The following is a 12,261-nucleotide window of genomic DNA, read 5'->3' on the forward strand; positions in this document are numbered from 1 at the left end:
GTTGCATCCAACGAGGTCCACTTTCTTCCAGTGGCCAGGATGAGTGCCACTTGGGCTACAAGCGGCTCGCTCGAGTCGAGTAGCATCATCTCCAACTCTGGTGCACTTATACTCCTCTGTCAGACTGAAAATGAGCAGGAAAAACTTCCTTTTACCATAGAGCCCAATGCTGCTGAGGGACCTTAGGAGGCCTCCTCACTTTGTTGCATATGAGCTAACCAGTCTATCCAGCGTTTCCACCTTTGAGAGCAGAACCTCATAGAGGGTTAGTAGCTATAGGAGACGTGGTAGTAGTCCATATTGGAGGCACCAGAGCTTTAACTTTCTGAGAACCAGGGTTCTGTCAATGTTTTCCAGGCCACTGGCTACTTCCATCCACAATCGTTCTGACTCTTTGATTAGGAGACTGATATGCAAGACAAAACACTCATTCTCTGCTTAGAAATTAAATGTGTAAAATAATTTACTGAATTACTGACATGAACAGAATTTTTTATTCACATGAACAACCCATGTAAAGCTTTATTACAAACCATTCAACTGGCGGGCATCTCCCTGGTGTGGATTCTCATGTGTCGTTTTAAATGTCCACCCTGACGAAACCCTTTGCTGCACACTGAACACCTGAAGGGTTTCTCACCTGTGTGGGTTCTCATGTGTCGTTTTAAATGTTCAGCCCGACTAAATTCTTCGCCACACTCTGAACATTTGAAGGGCTTCTCACCTGTGTGGATTCTCATATGCAACCTTAGATTTCCACCATGACTGAAACCTTGACCACATACTAAACAGACAAAAGGTTTCTCTCCGGTATGCATTCTCATGTGCTGTGTTCGATCACCACTCTGACCAAATCCTTCACCACACACTGAACAACTGAAGGGTTTTTCACCTGTATGGACTCTTATGTGTCGTCTGAGATCTCCACCACATCTAAATCCTTTACTGCACATTGAACAAATGAAGGGTTTCTCACCCGTATGGATTCTCATGTGCTCTTTCAAATTTCCATCTTGTCTAAATCCTTTGCTGCACACTGAACAAATGAAGGGCTTCTCTCCTGTGTGGGTCTTCATGTGCTGTCTTAGATTTCCATCTTGACTAAACCCTTTGCTGCACACTGAACAAATGAAGGGCTTCTCTCCAGTGTGGGTTCTGACGTGTCGTCTCAGATCTCCACCCTGACTAAATTCTTTACTGCACACTGAACAACTGAAGCGTTTTCCTCCTGTGTGGATTATCATGTGTCGTCTTAGAACTTCCCCCCGACTAAATTCTTCGCCACACTCTAAACACCTGAAGGGTTTCTCTCCGGTGTGCATTCTCATGTGCTCTGTCAGATCTCCAGCCCGACTAAATCCTTTACCACAAACTGAACACCTGAAGGGTTTCTCCCCCGTGTGGATTATCATGTGTTCTGTCAGATCTCCTGCCCGACTAAATCCTTTACCACAGACTGAACACCTGAAGGGTTTCTCTCCTGTGTGGGTTTTCATGTGTTCATTTAGATTCCCACCCTGACTAAATCCTTTACCACAGACCGAACACCTGAAGGGTTTCTCTCCTGAGTGGGTTCTCATGTGCCTATAAAAATATGATCTGAATGGAAAACTCTTTTTACAAACTGGACAACTAAATTTTTTCTTTCTTTTCTGAACTCCCCTGTGTTCCTGCAGACGATTCTTGTCACCAGAGCTTGAATCACTTTCAGAGGAGCTAACTACGTCTGACTGAGGTTCACTGGTCTCCTCTGGGTCACAACTGTCTCCATCCTCTGGTTCAGAGGAGTCTGACATCTGGTCTTCATCTGGTTGTAAACGTAAATCTCTCTGAAAGTTACTGTTTGGGTCTGGTTCTGGTTCTCCATCAGTCTCTGTTTTCATCTCTTCATCATGTGGTAGTGAGGACTGAGAATGCTCTTCGTCATCTTCTTCACTCTTCACAGGGAATGAAGAGAATGTTAATTCTGTGACATCCTCCTCCTCCTTCAGCCTGAGAAGATGCTCGTTCTCCTGATTGGTCTGAACTTCTTCCTGTTCCTCTTTGATGTGTGGAGGCCCTTGGAGGAAGTCCTGGTCCAGGTTGAACCTTAAATCCTGCTGCTCAGGGTCAACCTCTTCTTTAGTCACCATCAGCAGCTGGACATCTGAACAACAAGGAAATACATACATTTACATTTGGTCATCATTTCTCGAACTGAAAATTAAAATGACACAATCACGCTTATCTCTGTTTTCATTCCAGGATTGGGGGCAGGAACACTGAACAGATAGTGTCGTGTTAGCATTAAAGCCAAATTTGTCACTGAGAGGAGAAAGCAGGGTTCTGTCTGACAGTATAAGTCGAGGGATGAAACACTTGCCTGTAAAAAGAATCATAGGAAAGTACAATAACTTGAGTGAGGGAGGGTTCTGTATGTGTGAGTAAGAGGCCACTCCTGGGATTTCAGGATGGTGAAACTGAGAACAAACAGCCCTCAGTAATACCAGGAGCAGGAAACAACAAAGCCCCAGTGTCAGGAGCAAGTAAGAGTGACAACAGGAGTCCAGCAAGAAGCAGTAATGAAGAACAAAGAAGTAAGAACCAGAAAGACAACTAAGCAAAACTGTAGTCGTGTTGGAAAGATTATGAAATGTACTGTATGTCAATTCAAAAGTACGGTAAAAACAGGTAGTGGAATACCAGATCTTATCAAACCAGGCACAGATGACACATAGCAGAACCACTGAAGAGAAAGAGGAGGTACTGAATTTGCAAGTGTATTCACACAAGAACTAGATAAAGGTTGCGGCATGGACTCCATAAAATCCTACATAGTCCATAAAATCTCAGATTTACACCAAAGGTGGTCAACAGGACCCTGAACAACCTGAATCCAACAAAATCTCCTGGTCTGGCCAATATGCAGTGGAGAGTAATTCAACAGTAGATTAAGTCGTAAGTCACTCAAAATTGGTTCCAAACAGAAGGTGGCATTCTCCATATGTCAGAAAAGTTCAAGGCCAGCAGTTTCACGGGTAGGGTCTGGGGGACCTTTGAATACTTGAATAAAGGCATGTGTGCAATGCTCTTTGCTTGTTCAATCACACTTTGAGTATGCAAATCAAGTCTGGTCACCTCACCTACGTAAGGACCTTGAAGCAATTGAAAATGTGTTGCGCAACAAAGCAGGTTCTGGGTTTGAAAAACAGGTCATACCCAGAGAGACTGAAGGATTTGGGCATCCCAGCTTGTGGATTTGTACAGGTGATATTGATGAGGCAATCCCTGAGACACACACAGCCACACTCACTACCCCAGGAGTAAAGCTAGGAAGCAAATCCCCGTCTCTGCACTCCAAAAGCTTGTGGAAAATCTTTCTAGAAGACTTGAGCAGTGACTTCATTGGTAATTTATGATCAACTTAGAGTGAATTTGTTGCACAGAAAATCAAAATACATACTCGAAAATAAACCAACATGTTTAATGGAAAAGTAACTTCTTCTCTTTCCTTTGGGGATGTCCTGTTAGGTGTCTCCACAGCCTATCATCCTTTTCCATGTCAGCCAATCTTCTGTATCTTCCCATGATACACCAACTGTCCTCATGTCTTCCTCACTACCTCCATCCACCTTCTCTTTGGTCCTTTCTCTTGCCCTCTTTCCTGGTAGTTAAATCCTCATCACCCTTTCACCAACATCCTCACCATCTCTCCTCTGGACGTGTCCAAACGATACAAGTCTGCTCTCCCTAACTTTGTCTCCATAACATCTCCGCTTGGCTTTTCCTCTGAGGAACTCATTTCTGATCCCATCCAACCTGGTCACTCCTAGAGAATCTCAACATCTTGATTTCCTCCACCCCCAGCTCAGTTTCCTTCCTTCTCCATCAACATCCTCAGTGCAAATAATGCATCTGTGGTACTCTTAGTAAGCTTAAAACCGTATTGTTTCTCACAAATACTCTCTTCTGTTGTGAGTCTAGCCTCTACCACTATTTTCTAAAACATCATTGTGTGACTCAACTTTCTCTTTAATTCCCACAACTCTACACATCACCCTTTTTCTTAAAAATGGGCATGAACACATGGACATCTTCTCACCCACTAGAATTCCGTTGAACAACCTAACTCTAACTTCACCCTTGCTAAACACTGCTACTTCCTGGTCCACCACACTGGCATCTTCTTATCTTCTCTCCCATTTTCCTCATTCATCACCCAGTACACTACTGGCAGTAGTTAACACATTTCCATCTCTATCCATTGTCACCCATAATGCAAAGTGTCCAACCTGGAATATATGTCATCATATGCCTCTTGTTTGGCTTTTGCCACCTCCACTTTGGCTTTGTGTTATATTTCAACATATTCTCGTCTTCTCGCCTCAGTCCTCTCCGTGTTCCACCTCTTCTTCACGAGCCTCTTTCCTTGTGTTGTTTCCTGTACTTTAGGGTTTCACCAACAGATCTCCTTCTTCCCCTTCCTACCAGAAGACACCCCGAGTACTCCCAATCAATGAATCAACTTTTATTAGTGCTTTTACTGGCAGACAAACCCAGAAGAACCCTCCAGAGCAAGCAAAAGCGACAGGACTCTCCTGCCTGTTTCTCTGATACGTTTTCTGTGATGGTCCATTCTTTTGTGAGTATCTCCTGTCCATCAATATCCTGTTCCACCTCTTGTCTAAAAGTCGCACGACACTCTTCCTTTCTCAACCTCCACCTCATGGTTCTCTGCTGTCTTTTTCTTCTTAATCTTCTTCCCCACAACCAGTTTCATCACCAGTTTCATCTTAGACAGCCTATGAAAGGCGACTTTCTACTTTGAAAATATTTATTCAATCACTGTTTTTGTTCACATCACCTTTTACTTGTTCACATCAGACGTCTTCTTAAAAGAGGTGACCTCTCTCTTCAGGTTAAGAGTTGTTTTCTAGCTATGGATTATGTTCTTATTGACACTAAGTTTGGTTCCTTCGGGTGTGCTTGTCGTGAATTTGTGAATTCTAGGAGCTGAGTTTTGAACAAATATTAGCTAATGTGTTCATAATACCAATAACTTGTTTGCATAACTTATCTCACTGACTGCCAATGACGTCCATTGAAGTCAATTATGTTTTTCAAAGGTGGAGGGCTGGGCGAGGGTCTGGGGGAGGTTGTCAGTGAAAATCAGGTTTTTAATCATGGAATTTAGTAGAATGACGACTGAACAAGTTCAGGAACACAGGATAGCGAATCCGAGGAAGACTGAAAAGTTGCGGCAGCTTACAATGCAACAAAGGTGGTGTATATTTGCGAACACAAAGCTAGTGTTCTGACCCTGTGGTGGCAAATTAATGCATGGTTAGGTCACACTCCAAATCCAGAGGAAACAGTTTCAGCAGGAAGAACCTACGTCTGTTAGCCCCACAAACGTAATAATTATTACGTCATTACGTTTTACCTGGTGGTGATGGTTGACCCTTGACCTTCAGCAGCTCTCCCTCCTGATTGGTCTGTAGTTCCTCCTGTTCCTCTTTGACGTGTGGAGGTTCTGGGGGGTCGTCCTGGTCCAGAGGGGACCTTAAATCCTGCTGCTCAGGGTCAACCTCTTCTTTAGTCCCCACCAGCAGCTGGACGTCTGAGAATCATGAAACAAACACACCTTGAAGACGCTGCTGACACTCAAAGCGCTGACACCACAACTTTAGAACAATCGAAGACCCAACCCCCGCACAAAGAGACTGACATGAGGGACATGGAATGTCACCTCGCCGGAGGGGGTTACTGACTAGATACCCTCGGGCTCACCTCCACCCACAGCCTGGGCTCTGAACCCAAACCCTTGAGAGGGGCTGGACTCTCCACTTTTCTGGTGTTGCCCAATGCTAATCAGTTTGTCCATAACGAACACCTGGTTCAACCACAGGGACGTCCATGAGTGCACATGGCACCAGGACACCCTAGGCCGAGGTCCCGGTGGTGGATGCTGGAGAATAAGGGATGTCGTCGAGCTGAAGGAGCAGTTTTATTGAGTCACTGTGGAGCAGTGGGGTGTGGACGTGGGGTGAGGGTCATGGCTGGTGAGGCCCTGACTTCATGATTAGATTGTGTAGTTCATTCACATTTAATTATCAACAGTGAGTGGGTTATGTTTAAAGTCTCACAGCAGGAGTATTTACACAAACTAACACAAATAAGCACATTTTATTAAAATGTATTATGTTTGCTGATATATCTACTTATAGATGAAGTCCATGAACAACAGCAGTAAAAACATTTTGGTTTGAGGATCCTCCATTTTTATAGTCAGGCAGGTGAGCGGAGAACTAATGAACGGCTGCTCTTGACTCCGACTACAGATTATAGTTTAGTGTCACTTCTATGACCGATGAATGAGAATCCCTGGGATCAGCAGCGCCCCCTACCAGGAGGCAGGAGAACTGCGGGCCTCACTTGGTGTCTTTTCGCAGCGGTTTCAGGACCGCTCGGCTCCAGAGAGACGTTACACACATGGAGTTGTTGATGAAAACACGACATTATATACATTAGAGAAATGATGGGGATTTAGTTCACAGAGCAAACGTGTTTGAACATTTTAATAGTGACGTATAGAGAGATAGCATTACGGTCTGTTTAGCTACCAGCACAGTCATTGATCAATCCATTGATCAATGAGTCACCACAGGTCTCTGATCAGGATTTCAGAGGTAAAGGTGAAAATTCAGTGAATTTGACTAAAAATAACCTAAAATTGGTGACGTCAGACGGAAAATAACTTCCTACTCCACATCAGTGGATGAAATCAACCGTTTCTCCGTTGTGTTTCCCCCTCATGACGGCGAGGAAGAACCGACCGGGACCGACCTGGACCGACAGGGACCGACCTATTCTCCGGAGGAGGACCCGGGGGCTGCACACAGCCCCCGGGAGCTGCTGAGTCATCGCGAGGTGCTCCGAGTGGAGATGGTTTCCGGCTAGCAGGCTAAGCTAGCTTCGTTAGCTCGACGGGACGAGCTGATCCACGCGTGGAGCTCCAGAGACAAAGGCAGACAGCAGAGAATCTCTCCAGACGCTCCGACTCCACGTTGACACCATTTAGCTCCGTTCAGGTTCAACCCGCTCTTTGTCGGAGCTACAGCCGGGACTGGGGGGTCCGACGGGAGAGGTCACAGGCGCGGCTTGATGACGTCAGAGGTGACGTGAGGAGTTGCACTACCACGTGACCGGTTGAGGACGCATTAGCGGCTTCATTGTAAACATCCAGGAGGGGCCGTCGACACGTGACAGGTCTCCTCACGTGTCTCCATAACAACTCAGGTGATTCTTCACTGAACAAACGTTGTTGAATCCATCTCCTGCTATTTTAAAGGGTTTACTTTCTGCTGGGTTCCAAAGAAACTGGATCCAACAATAACTCCTCATCAGTGCTGAGTCAGAGTGTCTTCACTATATTAATGTACGGTATATACTACCAGCAGGAACCCGTAGGAATTCCACCATAAAACAATAATATCCTACTTCATCCTGAACACATGAAAACAAACGTATCGGTATTTTAAACCAGGCGCACTAAAGATCGTCATAAATCAACGTGGTAACGTAACGACTTTGTGTTGGCCAATCATGGATTGCGCTGGGCCATGATTGGTTGGTCGCTTGATTGACAGATAGTGGGTGGAGTTAAAAAAAAACGTGACAGAGTGAGGTTTTCAAGTGAGCTTATTCAAGTATAAAAGTGGGGAGATCGTACCTTATCTATCTATCTATCTATCTATCTATCTATCTATCTATCTATCTATCTATCTATCTATCTATCTATCTATCTATCTATCTATCTATCTATCTATCTATCTATCTATCTATCTATCTATCTATCTATCTATCCAAAGCTGTTTTTAATCGATCCACTGGACTTTAAGAAAGTTCCTGAAGACGTTTCGTCTCTCATCCAAGAGACTTTTCAGTTCTGAAGGTGTCTGGTCTTGTCCCAGTTTATTAACCCAAAAACCCCATTCCCTGACCGGGAATCCGACCCCGGGCCGCGGCGGTGAGATCGCCGAATCCCAACCACTAGACCACCAGGGAATCTGCTCTAAATCCAGTTCTGTTGGTTCTGTTGCTTCAGGGCTGCAGTATTTCCTTCATTCTAAATAGAGGGTAAAAGCAGGTAAAAGCGAGGGTAAAAGCGAGGGTAAAAGCAGCACTGATGTCACGGTGGGGGGTACGGCTCCCCAAATCACAGGCTGACAGAGACGCTTTAGCTACCTGTACTGAGGTGCTTCAGAAAAAAAAATTTTAATGTTGAAAATGTTTTCAAATGTTTGCACATGAATGTCCAATCTTGATTTCATTCATTCCTGAGAAAGAAAGTGATTTGATTGAATTCAAGCAACAAAAATTAACACATTTTTACTCAACTGACAAAAGATCGGAACAAAAATGCGTAAATTTTGTCAGTTTGGGATAAATAAAGATATCTATCTATTGTAATGAAGTAAAAAGTTAGGACACTATACCCACCCTAACCCTACCCACATAGTATATACATACAGTGTACTGTATAGATACATACTAAATACATGCTTTTACCGAGACCCACCACAGCAGAGGAAGTGGTAGAAGATGAATGAATGAATGAATGAATGAATGAATGAATGAATGAATGAATGAATGCGTGCTTTCATTTTTATTATTTGTTTGTCTGTCTTACTTACAGACTCCTGTTGACACCGTTCCGTTTAAACGTCACTGGTTTTACTTGAAACAGAAAAAGGTTTTCTGTGTTTCTTAACGAGTCCTAATCCTCAAAATCATAATCCACGTGCACGCGCCATGCACGCGCACCTATTGTTTCAAGACAGTGCAGTTTGTAGGTCTGGCCAGGAGAGGGCGCTGTGACCCCTCAAACCAACAACACAGGCAGCGTTTCCTTGGTTTTTCCGCGTTTCCCGGCGGGTTCGGTCCACGGGATCCGGGTCCGTCCCTCCGTCTCAGAAACATCCCGGGTGACGCTGCGTGACGTCATATGTAAATCATCTGTCGGTGGTCTGATGATGTCACTAACTTTCATGTTAATGTTTGGCATTTCCAAACTTTAGTTTCTGTTTTGTTTCTGAAAACATTCACAAAAGATGAAGAAAACATCAAAGTCGATCCATTAAAGTCAGTTTAACTGGATTAATTGATGCAAATCAAATATAATCAATATTTATACAGGAAGTAACCCTGTTAACCTTAAAGATGCCAGAGGCTGAATAAAGATTATTCCTGACTTTTCCTGGTTATTCCTGTTATTGTTGTTTTATATGTCAGAGTTAAACCTACAACCTGCTAACATTAGCTAGCAGGAGGGCCAATGCTATTTCCTGTTCCCCAAAATGTTCAAGAGAGTTAAACATGATTCAGGAGCAAAGACGTTCACTTCAGAATGAATTCAGCCTGGACGAATCTGTGACGCTAAAGTTGAAGTTATCATGAATGGATGGATGCTAATGGCGTAGCATCCCAGGACAAAATGATGGAGGGTTTGGAGAAGAATGATCCCCTTCAGACGTTTCACAGGCAGCAGAAGCGACGCGGTGGGAACAAGAAGCTCGCTCTGAGATGGAGGCTAATTTGCGGTCGGAATCGGACGCGAAGCTTCGGGAACAAAGATCGCGGCAGGAAGCTGCTGCGGTCGCGGCCTCTTGACCCCGTTTAACGGCGACCACGAAGAAATGGCTTCCAGAAAACAACGTCCATAAACAGCAATCACTAGAGAAGTAGAAGCCCGGCTGTGCCGCGGCGGCGGCGGCGGCGGGGGCGGGAACATGGGAAAGGGAAGGTGGGAAACATTTTTCGACGCTTCAGAGCGGTGATGTGTTGTAATGTCAGTGTTCACGTGTTCGTCCGTTAGTCCACCAAATATCTCCACAACCGTTCAGACAGAAAGATGAAACAAACAAAAAAAATTTAAATAAAAATGAGATGATGACCTTGACCTAGAGAAAAGCAGGTCAAGGTCAAATTTCAACTTTTGTACACTCAGGAACCAGATAAGATAGAAAGACTAGGGAGAAGGCCAGTGTGAGTAAGACCATAGATCAAAGCTAGTGCTCTGATCAATGACAGTAGGTCAGAGCACTAACTTTGATCTTTGACGTATGCAAGTAGGTCGGTAAAATTTTGGAGTCAGGGGTGTCGCGGGATGTTGCAGTCCGACTGCATTGGTTCTAGTTTATAAATGTGAAATGTTTGGTTTTTGTTCAAGTTTCGTTCAAAGGAAAGCGATCGATCCCGACAAGGAAACGGTTTCTAAATCGCTCTTTCTTTGTTCTTTGAACACCAAAGTCAACACGTCTCCGACATCGACGCACAATGGCGGTGATTTACATATCCAAACATTTCACAACCACCATGTTCACAAAACGCTCCGCAAACAGAAACCAAATGTGTGTTCGAGCGTTTTTTAACCGCCGACACGGAGGCCATGTGTCCGACCGCGCGTTCGAATCAACACGTTCATCAATCTCATTTTGTCGGATGAAGGAAGACGTCGAATCCAACGGCGTTTGCCATTTTCTCGAAATACCGACGAGCGGTGCATCGTGGGAAAAAGTATCCCGAAAGCCGTTTGAGGGAAAAATCTTCCCAGAACCAGAGATATGAAGAGGTCCGTTTGGATCCACAGCGGTATTTGGTGGCTTCCTGCCTGACTCGCGTCCAACCCCCCCACCGCTGAGATCCGTCAAGATCTGTCCAGAAGCATTTCGTGGAATTCTGCTGACAAACTCATGGGTCCGGGTGGAATCCTGGGGTTCCCGACCGGGAGGCGATCCGGGGACGTTTTTCCAGCTTGGCTAGAAAAGTTATTTGTAGTTCTAGGACTGGAAGGAACCCGAGAACCAACTCATCTTGTCTCACCGTGACTCACCGTTCAAAATGTTTGAGACTCTGAGCAGTTAGAGAAATATTTTTTAAAAATCCAAACAATGTTCACGAAAGTACAAGAAGTCCTGGATCCTGTTCTTGCTGCCGGGAAATCCGGATCAAGTCCGTTTCTGATTTATTGATTCTGTTCTGATGTGTTCCTGTTTGGCGTTGGGGCAGACTAAATGCCCCACCGCCGTCTCTGGGCTGGTTTGTGGGAGGCCTGGGCTCCATCCTGGTGTTCACCCGTCTCGTTTGACCTCTGACCCCTGTGACCGGGTTCAAAGCCCTCTCAGGATGGTGTTTAGGGGTGACGGGGGACACGGTGATTTGAAGCTGCCAGCTCTAAATGCTTCCACATGCTCCAGATCGAGGGCCAATGTTTGGACGTGTGAGAACCCAATCTGTGGGAAACCAGATCCAGAACAGAACCCTGCAGCGGAATCCACATCCTGGGACCTCACAGGAAACGGGTTTTTCTTTTTCTTTTCTTTTAGAATAAAGTGTTTAAAAATTCTGCTGCAAACAAATCCATGTGATTAGAACGTAGGTCACTTCAGGATGGCGTCAGCCAATAGAATGCGTGTACGGTGTCACATGACTGCCTACCAAAAATCCACGATGAGGTGAAGTCGTGCGTGTTGATGAACGAATATACGAGGGTGCACTGTTTTAGTAGCCCCACCCATCCAGTGGGCTCATAGGATGGCCACACACACACACACACACACACACACACACACACACACACACACACACACACACACACACACACACACACACACACACACACACACACACACACACACAGAGGGAATCATGTTACTTTGACTCCATACATCAAGAATGCTGAATTTACCTCCTGATGCCCCCTGAGGGTGGGAGGCCCCGCCCGTCAGCTTAGCGTTTATCCCCCCCCCAAAAAAGAATGGACCTGGGGGAGGGGCGCTAGATTTACTGTACTTTCAAACACACATGGAGCTGATTTAGCCTGACCCCCCAACCCAAACCCCCCCAGAGGTCTGATCCCTGCCTGAGCGTCTGTCCAGGAGGGACTTAGCTAGCGACTGTCGGCGTGGTGTCGCAGCGCCGAAGCCCCGCCCTCTGGGCAGCTCGCCCGCATCCCGGGAGGTCGTGGGGTCGAGTCTAAGCCTCAAGAAGACGTCATCAGAATGTTCCATCGCATCACGTCCTGTGATGTCATAACCCCTCCCTGAGGTTCACCTGAGCTCCACCGCCAATCACAAGCCTGATCTGACCTGAAACCCCGCCCCCTCAGCCAACATCGTTTATTCGTTCAGTTTAAATCATCATCATCATCACCATCATCACCATCACCCTCATCATCATCACCATCATCATCACCATCATCATCATCATCACCATCACCAT

General features: G+C 45.4%; 1 protein-coding gene across 1 annotated transcript; it reads right to left on the minus strand.

Annotated features, from left to right (window-relative positions):
• Nucleotides 1-449: 449 nt before the first annotated feature.
• LOC137595085 (zinc finger protein 345-like) lies at nt 450-6,834 on the minus strand. Its single transcript, XM_068314918.1, has 3 exons — nt 5,770-6,834; nt 5,423-5,599; nt 450-2,146 (listed from the first exon to the last, which is right to left on the minus strand). Exons 1-3 carry the CDS (start codon nt 5,861-5,863, stop codon nt 537-539), a joined length of 1,881 nt encoding a protein of 626 aa, XP_068171019.1. The 5' UTR covers nt 5,864-6,834; the 3' UTR covers nt 450-536.
• Nucleotides 6,835-12,261: the final 5,427 nt, after the last annotated feature.

The sequence above is a fragment of the Antennarius striatus genome, chromosome 5, assembly GCF_040054535.1.
Source record: "Antennarius striatus isolate MH-2024 chromosome 5, ASM4005453v1, whole genome shotgun sequence".
NCBI lineage: Eukaryota > Metazoa > Chordata > Actinopteri > Lophiiformes > Antennariidae > Antennarius > Antennarius striatus.

Excerpts from the sequence above, each read along its gene's own strand:
- LOC137595085 (XM_068314918.1), bottom strand. The coding sequence starts at position 5,863 with ATGGACAAACTGATTAGCATTGGGCAACACCAGAAAAGTGGAGAGTCC. Across the intron at positions 5,600-5,769 it reads AGCCCAGGCTGTGGGTGGAG|ACGTCCAGCTGCTGGTGGGG; the intron begins GTGAGCCCGAGG and ends CATGATTCTCAG. Across the intron at positions 2,147-5,422 it reads GGGTCAACCATCACCACCAG|ATGTCCAGCTGCTGATGGTG; the intron begins GTAAAACGTAAT and ends CTTGTTGTTCAG.